Below are 26417 nucleotides of genomic sequence, written 5' to 3'. Positions count from 1 at the left end.
TTGGTAGATAACAGTAATGGAGACACTTATATTTATCAGCAGTCATCATTTCCACAAGTACAGAAAAGGGAAAATCAGAGTTCTTGAGTCAAGGTATCAGTCTTGTGTCTTGCAGGGTAGTAAAAGCAAAGCATGACATCATATGCCAATGACAGAGGTGTGTGAGCTCTTAGGTACAGGACAAATGGTCACGGGTAACTGCCTTGGGAATGGAGTAGGCTGTTGATTGAAAACATAGACCTCCAGCGGCTGATGAGCCATATGTGATGAGGATGGAGAGTGTTGACTGTTGAGTGTGACAAGGTTCCTTTGGTGTTTAGGTGGAATTTCTGCTCATGTGTCCTTTAATCTCTTAATTACATGGCTGTAGAATTTATCAATGTAATGTTCCTTGGTACCTAGAAGCCCTTTGATGACTTTATAAGGAAAAAAATCTCACTTGCTAGAAAAATGCAAACCCAAAGAAGAGATAACTTTCTTTTCTTCAGATATCTGTGGCACATTGAGCCACGGGGATATCAGGGAAGAGTCCACAACCCTTCTCCTGATAAGGAAAGCTGCAGTTCCATTTGCATTGATTAGTGCTACTGAAATGCTCCCAATCAAAGACCAACTTGAAGCTTTTACCAAAAGAGGTATTCAGTGGTTTGAAGGTTTGGAACTTAGATTTTCCCCCAGTTCTTGCTAAAATAAAATTCAGCAACCAGAGTTAATTCTGGACATATTATTTAACTGTTCACACAAGAGGCCAGGAACTTGGTATCTGATCCAATGGGCCTTGTTCTTTTTTTTTTTTTTTTTTTTTTTCAACCAGGAAAGGAGAACCAGACCTGGAATCTACAACGAACAAAGGACCTTAAAGTGACTGTTGTTCCTTCTGTTAAAGGTCAGTGTTGCCCTTAGGAAGCAGTGGACAAATCCCTCTGTCAGAAAGTTTATTATATGAATCAATGCTAATGTCATCATTCCAGAGAGAATGATTGCAAGAAAATTAAAATATGTTCACAATAGTGATAAAGAGGGAATCAGAGCATTTTGCTAAATCCCTTTCAAAAGGGAAGGGAACACAATTATGAGGCTGTGTACAGGCAGTCCCTTTCCAGCTTCACTGGGGAGTCATCATTGTGAAAGGCAGCCTTCTGTGGATACTGTCTGCGTAGCCTCTAACAGCTCTCCTGCTATTTCTTAGGCCTTACGAATAGACATGATGGAGGTGGAACTCATGAAACTATCTTGTTTCAAGCACCGTCTTCTTTTCTGCTGAGAACAACTAACGAAAATTATTTCTCTTCCCTCAGAATCCATTTATGTGAAATCCATTCTTTTCAGTGTCTTCATCTTCTTCTCCTTCTACTTGGGATACCTGCTTTTTGCATGTGTTCATTACATCAGGTAGGTCAAGAGTTTTAAGAAACATTAATCTACTTTGCCTGCCTCTAAATAGTGATTAGAGCACAGACTTTGCAGCCATACTGACTGGATTGAAATATACCTCAGGTACTGACTGTGTGACTTTGAGCAAGTTACTTAACCTCTCTGTGCTTCAGTTTCCTCATCTATAAAATGAGATAATTTACCAAAGAACAGTATAACCATAGCTTTTACATGAATGCCCTGTATAAAGTAAGTGCTGATGAAATGTTATTTATTTTCATAGTTCATGAAATATCAACAGAAAGGCAGCTTGTGGGTTTTTTAGATCAGAAAATACTCACTGTAAATCCTACAGACTGTAGAAAATGGTCAATTCTTTGAAACATGGAGATTTAAACATTCCATTAAAAAAGTGAAGTCAAGGCCTAAAATAAATTACAGGAATGACATGTTTAGGTGCTACCTTACCAGTGCTTTCCTACAATCGCAACAACAATTTTCTAATAAAATGTCCCATGAAACAAAATAAAGAGGAAAAGAGATAATCATTCTGAGAGTTGACCAAGGAAGTTTCTCCTCACTGTAGTTCCTAGCCTCTCCTCACCGTGCTCAGCAGGTGTGAAGCTCAAAAGTCCATTCTTTGTTGTGCTATCTGTGAAACAACTACAAAATGGCAGGAGGTTTACAATGAACAAGTGTTTGTTTTCCTCTTGAACTTGTAAAGAAAATAAAACCAGCATAGAGTTTTGAGATTAATGGTCAAGTTAATCCCATCTGTAGAAAGACCTCAATAATACAACTATCTCAATGGTAAAGGCCTATCTCTGGCTCAAAAAATAACACCTTTCCATGACCTGTGAGGACACCTTTGAGTTGAGATACTGCCTTCAAAAAACCTGAAGCTACCACTGGCCAAATCTGAGACAATTTAAATTCGAAACTAATTAAGGTATTGAAAAAAAGTGGAAATGCATGACTTCATATCAATAAAGGAAGGAAGGAAGGACCTAAACACTCACAGGCATACACTCAGTACTCAGTAATCATTAAAACAATTACACATTAGGGAAAGACGTCCTCGCAAATAGACAATAGGAGGACTCTACTGAAGGCAGGCTGGTAAACACAGAGAGAGTGCTGGAGCTGGAAAATCATCATTTACAAACATCATTGTAAAGATAGGATCGAGTTAAGAATCAGCGATGGATGCTATATCTAAGAGGAACTTCTGATGAAGTTCAAAATATTTACATAGACTTAAAGTGTATTCCCACAAGTTGCTTAGTAATTGCACCTATGCAGTGGAGAAATCAGACAGTACATGGACTGGGTGATGAAAAGTAATGTCACCAATGAGGGGCAAATAGACATCATGTGCTTCCAGATGTGATCCTGAGAAGGACACACTGTTACTTAGGTAGTATTACAGTTGGAAGTGCAGATTCTAATTGTGAGAGAAAATTATACCAACCCAAAATGAAGAATGTTGTATTAAAAAATGTCATAAAAAATGAAGAAAGGCTTTGAAAATGTCCAGATTACAAGGAAACTCAGGATATATGGCAACTAAAGGCAATAGCTGATCTCATCCTGAATCTTGTACTGAAAGAAAAACATGCTATAAAGGATATTATTGGGTCAATTGACAAAATTAGAATATGGGCAGTAAATTAAATGTAGGTCATATATTAAATTTACTGAATTTTATAAATGTACTGTGATTGTAAGAGAATATATTTATTTTTGGAAATATTTAGGGAGAAAAGTCCATGACACATGTAACTTACTCTCAAAATGGTTCAGAAAAAAATCTGTATCTATCCATCTGGCTGTCTATCTTTCTAGCTACCTATGGGAGAGAGAGAAAATGATAAAGTAAATAGAGATAATGTGCTAACAATAAGTGAATATAAGTAAAGGACATATAAGTGTTCTACATTCTATTCTTACTCTTGCAACTACTCTGATATTATTTTTAAATAAAAAGTTAAAAACAAAAGTCCTGAGATACAGGCAAATATTTTACATAAATTAACTGGAAGGTTATGTACACCTTATTAACTGCTTATCAGCTCAAGTAATTAATCAGATTATAGTAATCACTAACATTTAACAAGTACCTGTTCTGAACCAGGTACTCTGCTGAGCCCTGTACCACATCTAGTCCACCATATCAATCAGTGCTGTTATCGCCATTTGACAGGTAAGAAAACTGAGGCACAGAAAGGCAAAGCCATTTTGCTGAGTATTTACAGTCTGTAAATATAAGAGCTGGGGTTGCAACAAGACAGCTTAGCTCCAGAGCCTAAACTCTTAAGCAGGCTGGTCAAGATGCATCTGGAGTGGTCAAAACCTGTGAGGGGAGTGGCTGTGGCTCAAGCGGTTGAGTGCCCACTTCTCACATATGAGGTTCCAGGTTCAATCCCTGGCCCAGTACCTAAAAACAAACAAACAAAATACCTGTGAGAGAGGGCAATCCTGACCAAGCAGACCCTGCCAAGAGCCTGGTAACCCGTCAGTTTCTACTGGAAAAGGGTCTGAAAAACTCCCAGTTTTACGTGAGATAAACTCCAATGTCACGGAGAAAGAAGTTCGTCTCTTCTCCCTCTCTCCTGAGAAGGATATTGTCTCTTCTCCTGATATTTTAGATTTCAGAAAACAAGATTTTTACCTGCTTAGATAACTAGCATGCATAATTAACACACAAAGAGACAAAAAATAATAACAGAATATAGATCTCCCTAAAGTTATTCAACCTAATGAAGCAAGCAAAGTTTTAAAAAATTGTGGTACAAGGCGCCATTGAAACTTCCAGTTGATAGATTATTTTGCTACAGTAAAATGCACAAGCATAAATTCTTTCCAAATATAGAGAAACTGAAAATAGAAATCTGGAGTCATAAGAACTATTTGGCATTCTAAATAGGAAAACAGACTGAGAGAACGTGCTAACAGGAGGGGAATTCTTCCTTCATTGAACTAAATAGAAATAACACATTTTCCTACCAAACCATATGAAGCCAGTCCTCTCAGCATAATGCCATATGCTCAATGAATCCTCTATATCTTATCATTAATACATATGATTTTCGTAATGCATGCTATATGAGATCAGAATGAGAAACAAAGATATGAGGCACATACCTGCCTTCAGAAAGCTAAGAATTCAAAACATCTTTATGCAGTACTGGCCTGAACGTAAATATCATTCCTCTCCCATCCCTCAGGCCCAGTGAATTCAACAAGTATTTATTGAGTGAATATGCAGCCCCTGGCCCAAGGGCTGCATACAGGTTCTCATTCTTGTTCTCAACCACATTTGCCAGACACGGAGGTCACACTGCCCAATCCTGAGTACTCATCCTTCCCTTTGATTCTTGTGTTAGTTATCCATTGCAACAATAATGTTCCATTCAAAAATAAGCACAGAAACCCAAGTGGCATACAGCAATAAATATTCAAGTTTGCTCACAAATAGATGGGTTAGCTGGATGGCTCTGCTAAACTGAGCTGAACTTGGCAGATCTCAATTGGATGAGGTCATAGAGGCCATCAGCAGGTGGTGGTTGAGCTAGGAGCTGGCTTTTCTAGAATGGCCTCAGCGCCCCTTGACTCCTCATCTTCCAGCAACCTAGCTCCAAAAGAGATTTGAAGAGTAGAAGGCCTCTTTAAGGTGAAAGTTCAAAGGTAGCACAATGTCACTTCTCCCTCATTCTATTGGCCAAAAATAAGTCTTTAACCCAATATATTCAACAGGTGAAATAGATTCAATATGTGAAATATAAACTCCACCTTTTGGTTGGAGAAGTTGAATAAAAAATGGGATGCAATCATTTTACAACCAATCTAGCATAGTTCTCAGTTACTATCTTTCCTTTCTTCACTGGATATTGCCCACTTCACTCTAATTTTATAATCATGTAACTCCTCTAATGAAGAATTTTGTCAGCTTTAAAACCTAGGGTAGGCATGGGTGCAATCTGTTAATCCAAACACATTATCTTTTATGAGCCCATGTAATTTCTTGCCAGTCAATGTCTCTGGAATTATTATAAAAGAACTTCACTAGAGCTCAGCTTGCCAGTTAGTACAATTTGGCCAAATTCTAACTTCTCGTTGAGGATATGGGAAAGATAATACAGCTTTCTAGAATTAAAAAGGAATACAACCCTCCTTCACAAAATGCCTTGTTCATTCAATAATTACTATGTGCCAGACTCTGTCCTAGGGCTGAGGATACAGTAATGAACAAAACTGTCTAGATCCCTGTTCTTGTGGCGCTTATATTCTAGAGGGGAGAAACATACAAGCAAATAAACAATCAATAAACACTTATTTCAGCTAGTGACATGAAGAGAATAAACACAGTGAAATGATAGAGAATGACTGAGTTGGTGAAGCTACTTTAGATTTGGTCATCGAATTTGGTCAGAAGCAAGACGTGAATGGCAAAAAGGAGCCAGCAATGTAAGGATCTGGGGACAGAGTGACCCCAGAGTACAGCTAGAGCAAAGGCCCTGAGGCAGGGATGAGGTTGGCATGTGTAGGAAGAAAAGCAGTAGGAAGAGAAGTTCTACCACCAAACATAAAGAGATCAGGTGTGTGCAGCTTCTAAACACCCTGCTGAAGTAAATAAGAGCATGTACCAAAGCACTAGCATATGTAGCTCCCAACTCTCTACTCTCACGTCTCCCAACCTCGCATCTAAAAGGGAAGCCCATTTTGTGGGAAGAAGGTAAGGCACATTTTAATTTTGATAGACAATGTCAAATGGTATGCTTGTTTTTTAAATAACAGCTTTATTGAGATAAAATTCCCAACTATAAAATGTATTCTTTTAAAGTGTACAAGTCAGTGGTTTTTAGTATATTCACAGAATTGTGCAACTATCACCACTATCTAATATCAGAATATTTCATAACCCCAAAACAAAACCCCAAGTTCAGCATGGTTGCAGGTCCAAAATAAATATACAAAAATCAATTGTATTTCTATACACTAGCAATGAACAATCTGAAAATAAAATTAAGAAAACAATTTCACTTACAATAGCATAAAAGAATAGAATACTTGGGAATAAATTTCACAAATGAAATGCAAGACTTCTAATTGAAAACTAAAAAACAGCATTGAAAGAAATTAAAGAGGACCTAAATAAATGGAAAGGCACCCTGTGTTATGGATTGGAAGACTTAATATTAAGATGGTATGGTAGACAGAATTATGGTCCCCCCAAAGATGTCCATGTCCTAGTCCCCAAAATCTGTGAATATGTTACCTAAGATAGCAAAAGCAATTTTGCAGGTGTGACTAAGTTAAGGATTTTGAGATGGGGGGATAATGGTGGATTATCTGAGTAAGCCTAATGTAATCAAAATGTTCCTTAGAAGAGGAAGGTAAGAGAATCAAGGGCAGAAGAAGGAGAGATGACTATGGAAGCAGAGGTTGTAGTGATTTGCTTTGAAAATGGAAGGAGCCGCAGATCAAGAAATGTAGGCAATCTCTGAAAGCTAGAAAAAGCAAAGAAATGGATTCTACCCTAGAGCCTCCAGAAAGAACACATCCCTGCTGATATCTTGATTATTTTAAGCCACAAATTTTGTGGTAATTTGTTACAGAAGAATAAGGAACTAAAACAGATGGCAATATTCCCCAAATTGATCTACAGATTCAAAGCAATCCTAACAAAATCCCAGCTGGCTTTTTTGTAGAAATTAACAAGCTGATTATATAATTCTTAAGGAAATTCAAAGGACCCAGAATAGCCAAAACAATGTTGAAAAAACAGAACAAAATTGGTGGACCTATACTTCCCAACTTCAGATCTTTCTACAAAGCTACAGTGATTGAGACTGTATAAGGAAAGACATTATATGTCTGTGGAATAGAATTGGGAGTTCAGAAAGAAACCCTTATATTTATGGCTTATTGATTTTCAACAAGGGTACAAAGACAATTCATGGAGAAATAATGTTCTTTTCAATAAAAAGTTCTGGGACAACTGGATGTCTACATTAAAAAGAATGACATTGGACCCCTACCTCACACCTTATGCAAAAATTAGCTCAAACTGGAACAAAGGCTTATATATAGGAACTAAATTTATAAAACTCTTAGAAGAAAACATAAGTATAAATCTTAGTGATCTTGAGTTAGACAATGCTTCTTTAGATAGGACACACCAAAAACACAATAACAAAAGAAAAATAGACAAATTGGACTTCATAAAAATTAAAAACATTTGTACTTCAAAGGACACTATCAAGAAAGTGAAATACAAGCCACAAAATTGGAGAAAATAGTTACAAGTCATATACCGGTAAGAGTCTAGTATTCAGACTGTATAAAGAATCCTTACAACCCCATAATAAAAGATAAGTAACCCCATCCAAAAAATGGGAAAATAGTTTGAAAAGGTATTTTCCCAAAGAAGATATACAAATGGACCATAAGCAACAAGGTGCTTGACTTCATTAGCTATTAGGAAACTCCAAATAAAAGTATAATGAGATACCATTTCTCAACCATTAGAATTTTTTAAAAAATAACAAATGTTGGTAAGGATGTGGAGAAATTGGAATCTGCAAATATTGCTGGTGAAATGTAAAATGGTACAGTCCTTATGGAAACAATTTAGAAAAAAGTTAAACATAGAAACTTCATGATCCAGAAATATACCCAATACAATTGAAACATATGTTCATGAAAAATTTGTACATGAATAGTCATAGTAACATTATTCATATTAGCCAAAAAGTGGAAACAACCAAAATGTCCCCAAATGATGAAACAAATTGTGGTATATTCATACAATGGAATATTATTGTCATATAAATGATTGAAGTACTGATTATAGGAGATCCTTTAAAACACTCTGGTAAGTGAAAGAAGCCAGTCAAAAAAGACTATGTTTTATATGGTTCCATTTATATGAAATGTTCAGAATAGGCAAATCTATAGAGACAGAAAGTTGATTAATGGCTCCACAGGCTGGGGGAAGTAGCAAATTTCTAGTGAGTTCTAGTGGGTTTGGGATTTCTTTTAGGGATAATGAAAATGTTCTGGAATAAGATAATGGTGATTGTTGTACAACTTTGTGAATATACTAAAACCAAGTGAATTGTGTACTTTAAGAGGATAAATTTTATCTGATAAGTAATTAAATTATATATCTAGGAGTGGTAATTTTACTTGAACGTTTTTGAGAAATTGCCAAACTGTTTTCCAAATTGGCTAAACCATTTCACAATCCCATCAGCAATGAAAAAGTTTCGTTATCTCCTCATCCAAAAGCCCATTTTTAAAAGATCTAGGAAACAAATCTGCAACAATGTTTATAGGAGGAAAATGTAAAATTTTATGGTTTCTCTCTCTAAAGAGTATGTCATATATGCTTGTTTGCAGGTTTCAGAGAAAATCCATTGACGGAAGTTTTGGTTCCAATGATGGTAAGAAAAATTCTTGATTTCAATTCAGAAAGATGTTGAATAGTATGACAACATCCCATTTACTATTTCTTTTGTCTCTCTGCCTTTTGCAATTTCCAAACTCTCTCTTGATTCCAGTCCCACAGAACAGTCTGGTCTGTGGACTATCTATAGATGGCAGAACCAATGAGAACCAGTTTTTATGGTTGATTATTAATACATGGGCCTCGGGCTGAAAACCTTTGCTTGAAGTATCCCTTGCAATTATCCACAGTCCATTTTTCATCCAGTCAACTTTTTTGGAGAAACTAATCTTTACTAGGCTAGGCATAGTATCTTATTTCTCTACTCTAATATAGAGTTTACTTTTCCTAAATTGAGATAAAGGCCCTTTTAGAGTTTACTTTTCCTAAATTGAGATAAAGGCCCTTTTTGTTGAAGTATCTAGAAAATTTAAAAACTCAAGACTAGCAAGTATAATAAACAATATAATAACCTTAGAAATCCTGAGAAATTACATATCCAACCATTGTAATATTCCCTTTCCTCCACCCTGAGAGTTTAAACAAAGGAATTTGATTGCCTGGTGTATTAGTCAGCCAAAGGGGTGCCAACACAAAGTACTAGAAATCTGTTGGCTTTTATAAAGGTTATTTATTTGGAGTAGAAGCTTACAGTCACAAGTCCATAAAGTGTTAAGTTACTTCCCTCACCAAAGTCTATTGCCACATGTTGGAGCAAGATGGCTGCCGGTTTCAGTGAGGGTTCAGCCTTCCTCTTCCTTCTAAGGCTCCATAATCCCAGTTCCTTCTGAACTCAGTGGTAGACTGGCATAAGGCTTTATCTCTCTCCCTGAGGCTTGATTCTTTCTGGGTTTAGCTGCTCTCTTCTCTCCACAAGGTCAGCTGTAGACTATCAGGCTCTCTCTCTTCCTGGAGCCTCTGCCATATCTAATGAAGTCTTCTCTCTTTCCTCACGCATCTGCTTCTCTTTGTATTTACTTTCTGGGCTCCAGCATCAAAACTCTAACTCCTCTGCTTTGTCATTTTCTCTGTGAGTACTTGCCTACCAAGGGAACAGGGACTCAACATCCTACTGATGTGACCCAATCAAAGCCCTAATCATAATTTAATCAAGTAAAAGTGAAACCTCTGAAGTTAATACAATCTAATATTCATAGAGGAACAGACCAGTTCAAAAACACAATCCAATATCTATTTTTGGAATTCATAAACAATGCTAAACTGCTACACCTAGTCTTTTTATCAAAACCTAAAAAAAGTGTCAACAGCAAAACAAATCTCAACATGCTTAAACAATAAAGAGGCTCCTGTCATTGGAAGTTGAGCCAAAGGAAGCTGCATAAGGATTGACCAAGTCCAGTGGCTCTGGTCCATTTCCCTGTCATTTCTTGGCACTGCTTTACACCCAGTGCTGATTGTGAGATGGTTCCAGCCTCACACCCTCACCTGACCATGTACTTCTGAAAAAGGACAGAAACCCCCAGCAACTTCTTGTAATTCATTGGCCTAGAGTGGATAGCATGCCGGTTCTTAAGCTGGTCACTGCAAGAGAATAGATTTATCTACAGATCAATCAGGCCTACTTCTAGAATTGGGAGTAAGGTCAGCTTTCCCTAAGACCAGGGTTTTTCAACCTCAACATTATTGGCATTTGGGGCCAAATAATTCTTTGCTGTGGCCTGTCTTGTGCATTGTAGGGTGTTTAACAGCATCACTGACCTCTACCCTCTAGATATCAGTAGCATACTCCCTCCTTGTGACAACGAAAAATATCTTCCAAGATTGCTAAATGACCCCTGGATGGCAAAATCGTTCCAGTTGAGAACCACTACCTTAGACATAGGTGAGGCTGCTTGAACAAAACCCCAGCTTAATTAGGAAGAAGAGAACAGGAGTATTCACTACAAAGGGTTTGGAGATAGAGGGGAACATAAGGAATGTAATACTGAGAGACTACAGAGAAAGATGACACCCAATGTCCATGTCACAGGGCCTCAATAAGAAATGAGACAAACAACATCAGGAGAAAACAAGCATGTCCAAGGGAAGAACCAGCCTTAGCCACCAGTTAGTGACTCTTTTAGGTACATCAAGCAGAACAGTTAGAAACCATCCAGGAGCAAGGGAAAGAGACAAATGAGAACTATATCTGAAAGCTAATGTCAGACATTCAGAGGAGGAACCTTGGAGAAGAGCAAGTTATGGAAGTATCTTTCTCACCCAAAGGCCCAGATCAGTGGTGACTATGGGGGCTGCAGGAAGTTCAGTAGAACTCAGAGCCACAGGAGATGCCCTGCGAGCTGGTACCAGTGAAAATACTAAGAGCAGGGAAGCGGCTGTGGCTCAATCAGTTGGGCTCCCATCTACCCTATGGGAGGCCCTCGGTTCGCGTCCCGGGGCCTTCTTGTGAGGGTGGGCTCTCCAACATGCTGTGGAGAGCTGCTAGCCCAGACCCACAGAGTACTGCCCAGCCCGCAAGCGAAATGGAGAGCTGACTCAGCAAGGTGACGCAACAACAAAAAAAAGGTTCACAAGCAAAAACGCAGAAGAGTGTACAGCGAACAGACACAGAGAGCAGACAGCAAACAAGCCACAAAGGGGGGAAATAAACACAGAAGAACACACAGCGAATGGACACAGAGAGCAGACAGCATGCAAAAAACCCCGGGGAGGGGGGGATTAAAAAAAAAATACTAGGAGCAGCATCTGAAAGGGGTGCAGGATCTCATAGACTTGGCAGGGTGTCAGCTGAAATCAACGTGGAGCCAGGCATCTGGGAAACCCAGCCTAACCCTTTACCTTAGGTTAAGTCTGAAGTAGAGGAAATGGAACCAAAGTGGTGGCAACTCTGCTTTAGTTGGGTAATGACAGGAAAGCTACATTCAGAAAATCTGTCCACTCCTCTATTCTTGTCTTTCTTTGGTTTGCCTGCAGTTCCTTAATTGGGTTGTATTTTTAAAAAATATCGACATTGCCTCCAACTGTACTAAAAAACAAAGGAACTTCTTTCATATTTCATGGGTAGAAGAAGATAATAAGACCCTGGATCCCAGATGAAGTGGAAATAGTGTTGGTAAAGAGCTGCTTCACAGGTTTTGCAGGGATCTTTTTACTGTGGTATAAATAGACACTGTTTTATTCACTCACCATTGCAATACTCATGGCAGGGGCCTCTGTCATAATTGAGGGGTAACTAGGAAAGGCTTTTGTGCTCTATAAACATTTTCTCTCCTGCCTTAATCAGTAGAGAAATCCCACACTTCACTTCCTTGTTAAAGAGCCTCTACAGAAATGCATTTACCAACTGAGAAGAGAAGAAGGCAGTGGAGCAGCCCTCACAGGCCTCTGGCCCCACAAGTGAGCTCCCACTGTGAGCCTGGATCCAGCACAAGAGAAGGGTACTTACTCAAGTGAGGAGCTTGAGAGGTCTAACAAGAATGTAGAGCTAAGAACCAAATGATCAACCATACTCATTGGGAAAGTCATTAGTGAATTAGCTTCATGGCAAAGAGTAGGACCCAGGACCCAGCACTCAGGAGGAATAAGTATGTTAAGGTTGAAAGAGACAAGGCATAGAGGCCCTTACCAGGCTATAAGACAATGGCTCTCAAATGCTAGTCCTGGCTCTCTACTCTTCTTTTCCAAATTTCCTTGGCTTTTCTTGCCTAACTTTTCTTCTAGATGAGTTTTAGAATAAAGTTCCAAGAAATGTAATAAATTATAATAAGCCTATAAAATGATTTATGAAAAGTTAACACATTTTCCATATTTAATCTTCCCATCTAGGATATATAATGTTTGTCTTTTTATTCAAACCTGCTTTTACATCCATCTCATTTCTTCATTTTTCTCCTCAGCTTTTTTTTGTAATAATAAACTTTATTTTTATTGAAATTTTAGATTTATATTTACAGAAAAATTAAAGTATAGGGAATTCCATATAACTCCCCCCCACAACACACAGAAAAATACATATTGTTTCTCCTATTATTAACATCTTATTAGTGTAGTGAGTTTGTTACAATTGATTAACAAATATTGAAGCATTGCTATTAACAAAAATCTATAGTTTACCTTATGGTTTACACTTTGTATTGTACAGTTACTCAAATGCATCCTCTCTCTAAACCAAATTCAGTAAATACATACTGCCTTCCTCCGCACGGACATGGAACATGGTTCCCAGGGATGAGCCTCCCTGACACCAAGGGATTATTACCAAGGGCTAACCACTGATGCATTTGATAAAAGACCTTGACCAAAAGGAGGAAACATTAAATTAAAAAGAGTTTTTATGGCTAAGAGATTTCAAAGTGAGTTGGGAGGTCATTCTGGAGGTTATGCTTATGCAAGTCTCAGACAGATTTCACTAACTGCCACAGTAAACAAAGCCTCAACCAAGGATGCTCCCAAGAACTCTAGGGTTGTCTGGACCCCAGAGGCAAGGTACACCAGACTAATGAAATTCACACCCTCTCAGTGGACCCTGTATGTGAATATATGGTAGTCTATTTCCCCAATATTGCATAGTTATACTGATTTATGATTTTTCTACTCCTTTTACTTGAACCTATCATTTTCAATATACTGGGAAGCGGACTTGGCCCAGTGATTAGGGCGTCTGTCTACCACACGGGTGGTCCACAGTTCAAACCCTGGGCCTCCTTGACCCATGTGGAGCTGGCCCACGCACAGTGCTGATGCGCGCAAGGAGTGCCCTGCCACGCAGGGCTGCCCCCCACATAGAGGAGCCCCACGTGCAAGGAGTGCTCCCCATAAGGAGAGCCACCCAGTGCGAAAGAAAGTGCTGCATGCCCAGGAACAGCGCCGCACACACGGAGAGCTGACTCAGCAAGATGACGCAACAAAAAGAAACACATATTCCCGTGCTGCTGACAACAACAGAAGCAGACAAAAAAACAAGAACACGCAACAAATGGACACAGAGAACAGATGACTGGCAGGGGGAGAGAAATAAATAAATAAATAAAAATAAAAAATTTTCAATGTATCTCTCAGAGAATTAATTCTTCAGATAGTTCATATGCTGGTTGAGTCCTGAATCCCAGCAGAGTTGCAGCCAATACTCACTTTCCAGTTTTTCAAGCTTGCTCTGGACAATCAACAAAATGACGACGATGATGGACAAGTCCCATCCCAAAAAACAAGGCGTATCTACCACTGCAAGCAAAAACAATTCCTTCCATCTTCCCCATAATATCTAAGTCCCCTCTCAGCCCAAAGCAGTCAGAGCAGACATCATCCCAAATCCCTCAAGGCTGAGGAATGAACAAACATAAGGAGGGGGTATAATCTCCTCAGCTTTTGAAATAAAACATAAAGTTAGTTGGGATAGATAGCCAATGAGCATAAAAATAACATTGCATTGCAACTAGTTCACGTCATTTTTTGCTTCCTCTTCAACTTCCAACTCTTGAATCTGTGGAGGCACAAGAGGACAGGACAACTATACATTTGAAATCCCCCCAAAATCCAGCATGCCCAAAATGAAATGAAACTTTTCTCCTCACATAAGACATTTAACATGAAAAAACAAGCGTGCAAGTATATTCTGTTCTATGTTAGTAAAGTAGACAGATGGCAATGGGCAACATACTGAGTGAAAAACACACCAGAACAAGTTTCCTCAATTAGGATGAGATCATTCATAAACATACATGTTTGCTTATTCCCAGGCAGAACATCTTGATGCTTTCTATAAACTATTTCATGTTTAATTCTGCTCTCTAAATACTATACTGTCAATGGAGAGCTGATAGGAATTCTGATCTGCTGGCCTGGGTTTCCTAGCAATTGGACACATGGGCACTTAGTCTGGGAGAGCCTCACCACACAAGTCAGAGACCCCTTCAGCAGAACTGATGGTGGCCATATCAATTCATCCATCTAGAACCTTCTAAGTGGGTACAGTGTGTATCCAGAAATCGAGAATTATCCCAGAGCAGGGTAAGGGGACCCCTATAGTCTATCATGATGTGACAGAGGGTTCTGGAAAGTATAGAAATATGGCTCATATTTTGGGGTCATCAATCATACTTAAAGTTTGAGAATGGGGGGATGTTTTGATTCTTGCATTCTTAGAAGGTTTAATGACAAAATAAAAACTAGAATGCTGTTATCTCATATTTAAATTGTGCCTATAAAGTTCCACAGACTTTAAAACATTTTTATGGGCCAGAAATTTTACGGCACATGAAAATCTTGGTGTGCTGGCTCATCTTGGAACCCAGAGGTGGTGCAGTTGCCACGAGTTGAAATAGGACCCATGACTACATCAGAGCCAGATCGTGCTCATTTACTAGCCAGAGCAAAGTACAGAAGTCAGTGACTTCTTGAAATCTGAGTAGGTCTATGAAGCTGGCTTTTCGTTTTAAATGAAGTTGTCACCTAAAACACAGTGATTTTTGTTTTTTCAGTTTTAGTTTTCACTCCTTTCTTCTTTTGGCTTACACACACACAAAGCATTGGCTCCCACAAATCATTTCAGCTCCTGTTACAGCTGAACTCAAGCAGTAAACTATGCACGTTTCTGCTTCCCATATCAGAAAGCACTTTGATACCAAAACTTTTTGATCCCAAACTGCCAAAAATTCTGGGCTTTATGATTTTTAGCATCATTCTTCACTTACTATCTGAAGATTTAATACATTGTAAATACATTTTAAACCAAGGACTTAAGTCCTTGGCAAAAATTGGGAGCTCGAGCTTCGAAAAAAAGAAAAATGTTAAAGACAAGGAGGGAAATGTGAACGACTGGAATCACCTAGGGTTGTGAGTGGTGTGACCAACATAGTGGCTGCTATAAAACTCCTCACAATAAGCTAGACAGAGAGAAGATGCTAGTGTGGCCCCCAGTAGGGAGTCAGTGGTAAGCAGCAGCAGCCAGTCTAAAAAGCAAAGGCTGTGCTTAGAATACTTTTTTTAAAATATGAATTTATTATAGTGGAGATGCAAATGAGCCTCACCCTTCAGCACCACATAAAAGTAACATGCTTACTGCCAAGTATTCACATTTTAAAGGAAAATTCCTGGTGGGATTTTTTTTTCCAATTAAGAAAATGTGTTATCCAAGACCAGTACAGTGAAAAAGCCTATCCAACAAGCAAATAAAAACAGTACTTAGATCTTTCTTCCAGGATAGATTCAGTTTTTACGGCCCACCACCAATAAATTGAAGTTTAAGAGCTGGATTAAGAGACTGGACTGTGACAAGCCATGCATAGTGTGAGGTTTTTAGCTCTTTTACATCATTACCCACTGTAGCATTCATATAAATATTAAAAAGCTTTTTTCAGTGAAGAAACTGAAAATACATTTATAGTGAGGGCATTATAAAATTCCTCAGTAATGTTCCTGCATTGAAAATACATTGCCCTGAAGTCGTATGGAACTGACCGGTCAACTCACAGACTTTTTGTCTGTCATGGGATACAGTTAGTCTCATCTCTCAGAAAAAAAAAGGTGCTTTATTGAAATTCTCACCAGCCTGAAAGTAGACCAGATCCTAGATAAAGCTCCGAAGGCAGTGAAGAAATGTCCAAATGCATTTCTACAGATGAGTGTGGCACAAAGTCAAAGTCAGAGAAACTGCCTCGATATATGTTTATCGTGCCGTTTCTCCTGTCTTTGTTCAGTTCTGTCGAGTTTTCAGAAAAATATAGACTTCGTGGGTTAGTATCATGTCTAGTAACCAATGAGAAGAGCGGGAGATTTTTGCCGCTGATGCTTCAGGTGGATGACTCCAGATGACACCCCAGACGGATCCTCAGTCTCCCTGCTATTAGGAGTATGTCATTAGAAAAGTTTTTTTATTTTATTTTTTATGTCAATGCTACCAATTACTGAGGTGACACAAGATGACTACAATAACAATAAATCCACTTGAGTCAGCAGGTACACTCCCCCATTATTTTTGTTCATTCCTCAAACTAAGGGATTTTCGACAATGTCCCCTCTGACTGATTCAGGCTGAGAAGGGGCATAGCTATTGTGGGGCAGAGGAGTAGAATTGTTTTGCTTGCATTCGAAGACACTCCTTGCTTTCGGAATGGGGCTGGTCCATCATCATCGGTTTGTTAGTTATTGAGAGCAGGCCCAAAAACTGGAGAGTAGGAATTGACTGCACAACTGCCAGGTTTCAGGACTTAACCAGCATAGGAACAATCCAAAGGCTTTAAGTCTCTGAGATATAAACTCAACAAGGAAATTTAAAATTATATGTTGAAATAAAAGAAGTAGAAGAATCATGATTAGGTAATTTATAAATGAGTATAACTATCGTATATTGGGAAAATAGCTTTTCATATATTCCCAGAAAAAGCCTGCCCAGGAAGTGTTGATTTCATGTAGCCGTGTGGCTTGCCTATGGTATCCAGATATCTCTGGGGCCCTCAGGAGCACTTTTGTTTAAGGCTTTGTTTAATGCGGCAGTTTGTGAAATCTGCCTAAGACCTGCTTAAAAGCAAAACCTCCAGAATGACCTCCCAACTCTGACATTAGAAAAGTTTAAGGAACATTATCCTAGGGTTTATTTTTTTTCTCACGGCCAACAACCAGTTGACAAAGATTCTACCTCCTAAGTATTCCTCAGAATAATCTACCTTCCTCTACAGACTTAGTTCATGTTGTCATCATTTATTGCTCCAGTTAGTGTAGTAACTTCCTTCCTTTCTGCACTTCATGCCTGTAGTTACGGTACTGCTAAATGCTACAACAAATAAGGATCCAAATTACAATGGCTCATATAATAGCAGTTTATTTCTGTTCAGCAGTGGCCTTTGTCACAGTGAGTCAGGACCTGTGTTCCTTCAGTCTCATGATTCTGCAATGCTGAAAGGCAGGAATTGGAAAGTATTTTCTACAAAGGGACAGATGGTAAATATTTTAGGTTTCGCAGGCCATACAGTCTCTGTCACAACTATTCAACTCAGCCATTGTAGTACAAAAGTAACCACAGATGAACAAAATGAGCATGTTTGTGCTCCAATAAAACTTTATATATGGATTCTGAAATTTGAATTTCATATATAATTTTCTTCTATAGTGAAATATTCTTCTTCTTTTTATTTTTTTCAACCATTTAAAAATGTAACAACCATTCTGTATTCAAGGGCCATACAAAAATAGATGGCAGGCTGCCCTTGTCCTACAGGCCATAGTTTTCTGACTCCTATATTACAGTAAAAAGAAAAATAAATTTATAGTATTGTGGCCTAACGCTTCAAGCTACTTAGTTTGGTATTATTTTGTTTTAGCAACCAGAAATAAAGCATATGCATCTTTGTTTTGTTTTGTTTTCTAACAGGCTCTGGAAATATGGCAGTGTCACATCCCATTGCTGCGAACACACCAGAAGGGAGCAATTATGGGGCAATAGGTATTTCTTATGAGTCATTCGTGGAAGAGTTCCCTAATTCTCCAGATAATAGGATATAAGGGGCTCTCCAGCCACTAATAACTGACTGTGTGCAAGGCAGTCATCATCTGAGATTGCTTTTATTTATAAGATGAGTTGGCTGGATGAGCTGGGTGCTTCCCTCCAGCTCTAACCTTCTCTGGCTCTCTTTTTCTGTTTCTTGGGCTGCTTGCCACACTTGAGCAATATTCTCCAAAATGGTGGCATCAACTGCCAAGGCCCCAGCGGGGACTTCTTCATGTCCAGCCTGAGTTTAGGGCATGAAAGATGTGTCAGAGTCTGACATCAGGGAGTCTATTGACCAATTATTTCATTCTCAGGTTTCAGTGGAGTAAGGGCGATCAGAAGACTAAGGCCGTGCTGCAGGTGAACATGGCTACAGCCCATAATCCTTCATTTTGGCTAACTTCATAATTGAACCTTCTCACTGCACCCAGCCATTCACATAGCAACCCCAGTGCTCGTTAGTGGCCTGAAAGGAACAGAATTCCTGTCCCTGTCTTATGAGGGTAGGAGTGCATTGATGATGCTTCCATGATGCTTATGGGCTTATGAATGGTGCTCCTTAAAACATCTGTTTAGAGGGACTGGGAATCCTGTATTCCTGCCCTATTAATCTGTAAGTTTGAGAAGCATGTGGGCTCAGTGCAGGCTAGTTTATTTCTGGCTCTGTAGGAACACGATTTTTTTTAAGCCATCTGGACAGAAGAAATAAAGCGGAAGGTAGGCTCTGCTCATGTGCTCGTCACGCTGTACAAAGTCCCATCTGCTCCAGGAAACATTCATGGGAACAGAAGGATTCTTCTTCCTGAGAATGTTAGTTTCATTATATAATTGTAGACACAGCATGTGGGGGATTTCTGTGTACAAATATTGTATCCATGAAAAATGTATAGCTGCTGTATATGTGTGAGCTTACACATATAATGTGGTAGATGCTATACATAACTATGTGCATGTGCATATTTATATATTTATGTTCATATTTAAAATATGAAACATGAAATATAAGCACAATATCATTTTTACATTCAAATAGCAACAGAGAAGATGCTCCTATATTCAGCCTTAGAGATAAACAAGTTAAATATAAAAATAGGAGAAGAGGAAAATTAAAAGTCCATTGAGGAGAAATTGAAAGGACATGTTGTCCCTTGGATAAGGAGTTAATTTTGACCTACACAATATTTTCAGTAATAACTCATCACTGTGCTTTTTGCAGAGGTATGGGCTCCATAGGCTCTTTGTGGCTTTGGAAGGCAGATGAACTTTCTCTGTTTCAGATGAGTCAAGCTCCAGTCCTGGCAGGCAGATGTCTTCCTCAGACGGTGGGCAGCCGTGCCAGTCAGACACTGACAGCTCCGTGGAGGAGAGTGATTTTGACACGATGCCAGATATTGAAAGTGATAAAAATGTCATCCGAACTAAGGTACCTCTGCCCAGCCAAACTCTTTGAGAGGACAGACAGTTCGACAGTAGAATACAACTTCAGCAATGCTTCCATTTCCTTTCTTTTTTTTTTCCCTTCAGGGGAAGTCAGATTTCCCAGAAGGCTTAGGGGAAAAACATACCTACAGGCAAAAAGCAGTACCTTGTTAATTATTTTTTAAGATTTATTTATTTATTTCCGTGCATATCATCCTTCAGTAGTAAATCTCATTTCTTTCTGCATCTATTTATTATATTGCAATGTATCCATTTAGGGATAGGAAGCTGAATTGCACAGCTGCAACCCTATGTAATTCAAAAACAATTCGGTAGACAGCTCTGAAATGGGAAATCAATTCTTGAGATTTAAGAAGCATTCAAGACACTCCACATTAGCTAATCCTTAATATTCCAAGGAAAATACTAGGTTTTATTAAGTGCAGTTTTATATTCTCTTTCTCTTTGGCATCCCAGATGTTCCTCTACCTATCAGATCTGTCCAGAAAAGACCGAAGAATTGTCAGCAAAAAATATAAGATTTATTTTTGGTGAGTACATCACTGTTAGAAACTTAAGGCCTGGTAGGTCCTATAAAATTAAAGTTTTCTTTGTAAAAGGCACAGCACTATGTCACAAGGTTTCAGTATTTAATAAGACATAGGCATAGATATTTCAAGGATCCGTGCGTGCCACATTCCACAGGAAAAACGAAAACAACATAAAAAGTAACCAGCCCTAAGTTAAATAAAAACAAAGTTAAAAAAAAAAATGGTAGTAGAATCTCATCAGTTTAGGGTGCAAACTAAATCCTCTCCAAGAATGGTAATGTAATAGTAACATAAATACCCAGAGATATTACAGTCACTACCTTCTATGAGTCATGACAAACTGGGGTCATTTCCTTTCCTTATCCAGGCTGTGCTCTTGGGAGGTCAAGTGATTTCAAGGAGTAGGTGACTGGAGCATCTCGGGGTAGCTAGAAACTACCCTGAGAGAAGCCAATACTCCCAGCAATGATAAATAGACTGTGATCATCATCCACATGGGCACAGCCTCCCTCTAAGCCAAGAGGATAGGCTTCTTGGCAAAGATCCCTTCCTCCCTTCAGAAACTCCCAGATGAGTGGTATCCTCCTGTGACAGTTCCGCCCATTTTGGGTTTTCAAAGGATGCCCTTTTACTTGGCTGCAGATATTAGAGGGAAACAAGGGACAATGGGGGCCATGTGGTAATTCATAAATGAAACCATAATTTTGAAACCAAGAGGTATCTAATAGAGCCACACCCTTTCCTGTGATCCAGCCACCCATTACTTGCACTCTGCTTATTTTTATCAAACAACATGCTAAAGAAAGAGGCCCTCATTAATAATTTGGTTAAACCAAGGCAGGTATTATTTACCCTGTTTTACAAATGGTTGTATGACAGGGAAGGGAAAAAATATTTGTTGGGTTCCGATCATTAACCTTTAAATATGTCATCTGAATTAGTATTTCAGCATTTTCCTCAGTAACCAAATTAGTAGTAGCCAAGGGGCTTTTTCTTTACTGCCCTGCCTTCTCCCTAGACTTGGTAGTGTATACATATACAAAAGGCCCAAATGCAAGAGAGGGGGAGAAGAATGCTGAATAAACAGCAACTGCATAATCAGTTCCTAATTATTTTGGCAAGTTCACTATGGAGTTGTGGGGTAGAAGCATTCTTTCGAGAAAATTGAGTGGAACCCATTGTCAATTTGGAAATAACTCTTTCCCATTTTTTCTGCTTGCATAGGAACATTATCACCATTGCTGTGTTTTATGCATTGCCTGTGATCCAGCTGGTCATCACCTACCAGACGGTATGTACTTCTCAGAACCCCACAAGCCCCGGACAGTATGTACTTTCCATACTGCCGGGAAAGATCTTTGCTCTCACCTGCAGAGAAAAGCACAACTTGGGATCATTTCAAGAATTCATTTCCTATTTGGGTTCCAAGTAGATTTTTCCATTCCTTGATCTTTGACTCACCTTTAAATTTACTTCTCAATTGTTTTACCACAATGGGTCCTGGGACCTCTTGTATTGTTTTGTTTACCAATCTGAAATGATTAACTAGCACTTATTTAGTCATAATATCAGTCACCTGCACCTGTTATTACCAGTTTGAGCTCCTGATCATCAGGGAATAGTGATTGAGTAAATAGAGTCCCAGACCAAAGAAACCTGATGTCTAATTTAATCTGTGCCATCTCACTGAAGGTAAATATTTTTTGTAAAATTAAACAGTTCCACAAAACTAACAAAATATTAAAATAAAAAGAAAATATAAAATTAAAACAATGATAAAGAAAACAAACAAACAAAAGTAATAATTAAAAGACCTTGAGAACCCCCACTGTTCCTTTACAGAACCCTAGGGTCCAGGTCACTTAATGACCTTCTTTGGAATTCTTTATACATGAGAAAGTCCATTTAGAATAGCATGAGGCTGAAGGTATTTCTTTTCTTTTTTTTCCAATTTTTTTTCTCTAGAAAATAAAACAGTAGTTTTACAATTCATTTAATGGCACCTGGTAATCACAAATTTTCCCTTCTTTAGAAATAACTCTGCAAAATTAATACTGGTTATTTTCAAAGTTATTGTAGTTCCTTTATCTCTTAAGGTTGGCCGAAGATACCTTGAGTTAGTCATTTCCCATACAGGATGGTCATATAATAAATCAGGCTTGGTTTATCACCAGCATTCTAAAAATCAGCCCTAGGGAGAAAAACTAGGTCTGGGGACACATGCCTGGTTTCTGATATAGTGAATGTTTAGCCTACCCTGATTATCACAAAATCAGGACAGCGTGAATATTCGCAGGGAAGGCATTTCTAATACAGTGTTTCTCGAACTTTCCTTTGCCTTAGAAACACCTGGAGAACTTCAAAAAGTTCCAGCACCCATACCAATTAATCAGGCTCCGGGAGTGGAACCAGGCATTAGTATTTTTTTTATCTCCCTAGTGATTCCAATGTGCAACCAATTTTGAGAATCAATGGCCTAAAAACATTCAGCCAATTCCATACTTATTAAGTGATTAGGTCAAGGACTTTATGAAGTTTGGGCACTACTGCTTATAATATAAATATTCTCTGAATACTTTGGGCCCTGTCAGGAGATATAGCTGCCTAAGCTGTACTGTGGTCTGGGGACGTTCTTACTGAGGGATATGGTGATAAATATGGAAAACTGAACACACATATTCTTGTGTCTATCTGCCCCATGGTTCACATTTCAACCCAAAGGATGGGACAGTGTCATATTCCCCAGCATTAATTTAGAAAAGAGAATATAGCCTGATAGTCTTAAAAGGCAATCTCCAAGGCTAGCATCCTTTCGTATTTCCTTTAGTATAATAAAGGAAACGTGCTTAGTTGAATTCCACCTTGAAGCTGCATAGTGGAAGGACACAAAGAATATTTTGTTTCAAAGAAACTGTTGAGTGTGCCTAGACTCTGTAAAGGTCTCGGCGCCTGCTGAGAAGGAGCACTGGCTGCATGTAGTCACAGACGGCACATCACTGTGAGCAGTGTCTGCTTGTAATGATTTCAGACTGGGCTCAGAGCCCTTAGAAAATCAGCATTTCCTTTTCTTGCTCTTGATTTTGCAGGTGGTAAATGTCACTGGCAACCAGGACATCTGCTACTACAACTTCCTCTGTGCTCGCCCCTTGGGTGTCCTGAGGTAAGCCTGGGGCATTTGGAGGTTCCCTTCTGTTTAAGGTTGTGACTTCAGTTTTTAAAAACACTGAAAGCAACTGTGAACCCCAGTGAAGAGTAGAGAGGAATTGAGTCAAGAACTGAGACCTGCTATGCTTCTCTCAATCCTGTGTTAGCGCCTTAGGAAACACTCCTAACACTAACCTGCTCAGAAGAGAGCAGTGATGTTTTTGAAAATGTCAGTTCCCTAGCTGGGATGCCACTCCTCTATGGGTATGGATTGGCAGTACATTGAGTCATTCAACCCGTTAAGCAACCCCATTATTATTACCCCCATCTTTAGATGAAGATGCTAAAGCTTAGAGAGGTAAGGACTTGCTGCAGGTCTCAGCTGCTAGTGCTGTCTCCAAAGCCAGGCCCTAGCCACAAGAACACGGTCTTGCCATGGAGAAGCAAAAAGACCATTAGCCTGGGAGCAGGCAAACTTGCTTCTCACTTTAGAACTGAATCCACCTCAGTTTCCTGAAATAAAGCTACTGGAGGTGACTGGCTACACTTATCCTGAAATCTGCTATAAAACTGAATATTGACACCATAACATGAGTCCTCTATAAGAATTCACTCTCACAGTGTAACTGAAACACTTGGTCCAAACTCCCATCTTTGGATTCATATCATACCAATGCTATGGAACAAGAGAGGATTGGGTGCTAGGAAAACTGAGCAGGCAACCCTGAGCAAAACAGACCCATTATCCTAGGCTAAACATCCTTAAATAAAGGAGTTGGATTTAAGATGAATTCTGATGATTTTCTGTTCCTGAAATCTTATGAAAATATTTATGAAAAGACAGTAAACACTAAATGCTGAATTCATTCACTCTTTTATCCATTCTTTCTCTGAATTCCTTTTGATGGTCTGGTCTCCCTCGTGGTTTCTCTGTCATCCCTATAGTGCCTTCAACAACATTCTCAGTAACCTGGGACACGTCGTTCTAGGCTTCCTGTTCCTGCTGATAGTTCTGCGGCGGGATATCCTCCATCGAAGAGCCCTGGAAGCCAAAGACATCTTTGCTATGGTGAGGAGAGGGCAGGTAAATTCGAGATGGAAAGCTATGAGGGATGATGGTTCCAAACAGAATCTGCAAAGGGGAGGGACATCTGACCTGATGGTGTGATGTTATATTATGACATAATGAACCATGTGAGGCTAGAAGCATGGGCTACTAGATTCTCTGAATATGTCACTAATGAATATCCTTCTACTGACCAGCCTTTCTCCCTTTCCAGGAGTACGGGATTCCCAAACACTTTGGTCTCTTCTATGCTATGGGCATCGCATTGATCATGGAAGGTGTGCTCAGTGCTTGTTATCATGTCTGCCCTAATTACTCCAACTTCCAATTTGGTAATTAGAATTTCTATCAATAATACAGATTTGAGTTATAGCAGGATTACTCTGTGACCCTCCCAAACATGCCAATCATGCTTGCAAGAATTAAATAGTATTTCATGTGTGATGAAGTGATTGAGGGCATCTCTCCACAGATCATCATTTCTTCATTTGTAACATTCTTCTCTGACCACCTTTTAGATTAGGATGTTGCCCCACAGCTAGATATCATTACTGGCAGTGGGCTAAGTGTTGGGAAGCAAGTCAGAATGAGTGCACCAACAGACATCTAGAAATGTCCCTTGTTGTAACTTGGCCTAACTTAGCAGTTAGGTAGCTTTAGACTGAAATTAATAGAAAATTTTTCTGAGATTGGATTAATAGTGATGTTTATTAGCACACCATCTGAAAGTCCAGAAGGAGAAAGGGCTTGCAGTTGGCTTAATCTGCTGACTCGTCTCCATTTCTCTGTAGTCCTTTTGGTTGTGCCCACCCTTTATAAGCTGGTTTTATCCTCATCCTATCTTCCCTGGTAACAGCAAAAGTAGCTGTAGCAGGTGTTAGCTTCATATCTGTACCCCACAATGTCCAGAGGAGGAGGCAAGCTGGCTTACAAGAGCATTCTTTTGGGAAATGGACTTGGCCCAGTGGTTAGGGCGTCCATCTACCATATGGGAGGTCCGCGGTTCAAACCCCGGGCCTCCTTGACCAGTGTGGAGCTGGCCTATGTGCAGTGCTGATGCATACAAGGAGTGCCATGCCACACAGGGTGTCCCCCACCTAGGGGAGCCCCACGCACAAGGAATGTGCCCGATAAGGAGAGCCACCCAGCGCGAAAGAAAGTGCAGCCTGCCGAGGAATGGCACCGCACACACGGAGAGCTGACACAACAAGATGATGCAACAAAAAGAAACACAGATTGAGCTGACACAACAAGATGATGCCACAAAAAGAAACACAGATTCCCGTGCCGCTGACAACAACAGGAGTGGACAAAGAAGAAAGACACAGCAGATAGACACAGAGAAAAGACAACCGGGGCGGGGGGAGGAGAAAAATAAATAAATCTTGAAAAAAAGATAAAACAAGAGCATTCTTTTAAGAGCAAGGAAACTTCTTTCCCAGAATCCCCAATAGTTTAAAAAGTCATGTATTAGTCAGTGTTCTCTAGGGAAACAGAACTGACAGATATATCTGTAAATAGTACGAGATTTTATAAAATTGGCTCACGCAACCAAGGGGATGCACAAGTCCAAATTCCACACGGCAGGCTGCAAACCAGGACCTCCAATGAAGGTCCCTGGTCAAATTTCCAGGAGACACTGGCTGACTGAAGTAGAGATGGGAATTCTCTCTCTGAATGCTGAAATCATTTCTCCTTTTAAGGCCTTCAACTGATTGGATGAGATGTCACTCATTGCTGATGGCAGTCTTCTCAGTTGATTTTAGATGTAACCAGCCATCTGTGCAATCACCTCACTGATTTAAAGTACATAAAATGTCCTTGTAGTACAGTTAGCCCAGTGCTACCTTGACCAAACAACTGGGCATCAAGTTGTCACATTAGCCTAGCCATCACAAGTACAAGCCTATTCCTGAATCATTCCCAAAGTGCTGGCTAGCTCAGGACTGGATTGATATATCAGTCATTGTA

General features: G+C 39.3%; 1 protein-coding gene and 1 non-coding gene across 12 annotated transcripts in view; one reads left to right on the top strand and one right to left on the bottom strand.

Moving 5' to 3' along the window:
• SIDT1 (SID1 transmembrane family member 1) overlaps positions 1-26417 on the top strand; it is a 134218-nt gene that overhangs the window by 86795 nt on the left and 21006 nt on the right. For 4 of the 11 annotated variants that reach the window (XR_011648681.1, XR_011648680.1, XM_071214820.1 and 1 more), the window contains 10 exons: positions 815-886; positions 1299-1392; positions 8779-8822; positions 18150-18221; positions 19544-19689; positions 20163-20236; positions 21461-21527; positions 23323-23396; positions 24326-24449; positions 24661-24778. Coding sequence is in view for 7 of the 11 variants with exons in the window: in XM_071214820.1 (XP_071070921.1) it covers positions 815-886; positions 1299-1392; positions 8779-8822; positions 18150-18221; positions 19544-19689; positions 20163-20236; positions 21461-21527; positions 23323-23396; positions 24326-24449; positions 24661-24778 (885 nt within the window). In the remaining 4 variants the exon portion in view is untranslated. Of the gene's footprint in view, positions 1-814; positions 887-1298; positions 1393-3508; positions 3578-8778; positions 8823-18149; positions 18222-19543; positions 19690-20162; positions 20237-21460; positions 21528-23322; positions 23397-24325; positions 24465-24660; positions 24779-26417 lie in introns of all 11 variants that reach the window. The other 7 variants (XR_011648678.1, XM_071214818.1, XM_071214816.1 and 4 more) reach the window with 3 other exon arrangements.
• Positions 22399-22532, bottom strand: LOC111759734 (small nucleolar RNA SNORA72). The gene has a single exon (XR_002793630.1). It is a non-coding gene; the product is annotated as a small nucleolar RNA SNORA72 (small nucleolar RNA).

Source organism: Dasypus novemcinctus, chromosome 4, assembly GCF_030445035.2.
Source record: "Dasypus novemcinctus isolate mDasNov1 chromosome 4, mDasNov1.1.hap2, whole genome shotgun sequence".
In the NCBI taxonomy this organism is placed as follows: domain Eukaryota; kingdom Metazoa; phylum Chordata; class Mammalia; order Cingulata; family Dasypodidae; genus Dasypus; species Dasypus novemcinctus.
This window is presented reverse-complemented; position numbering and strand designations above follow the sequence as displayed.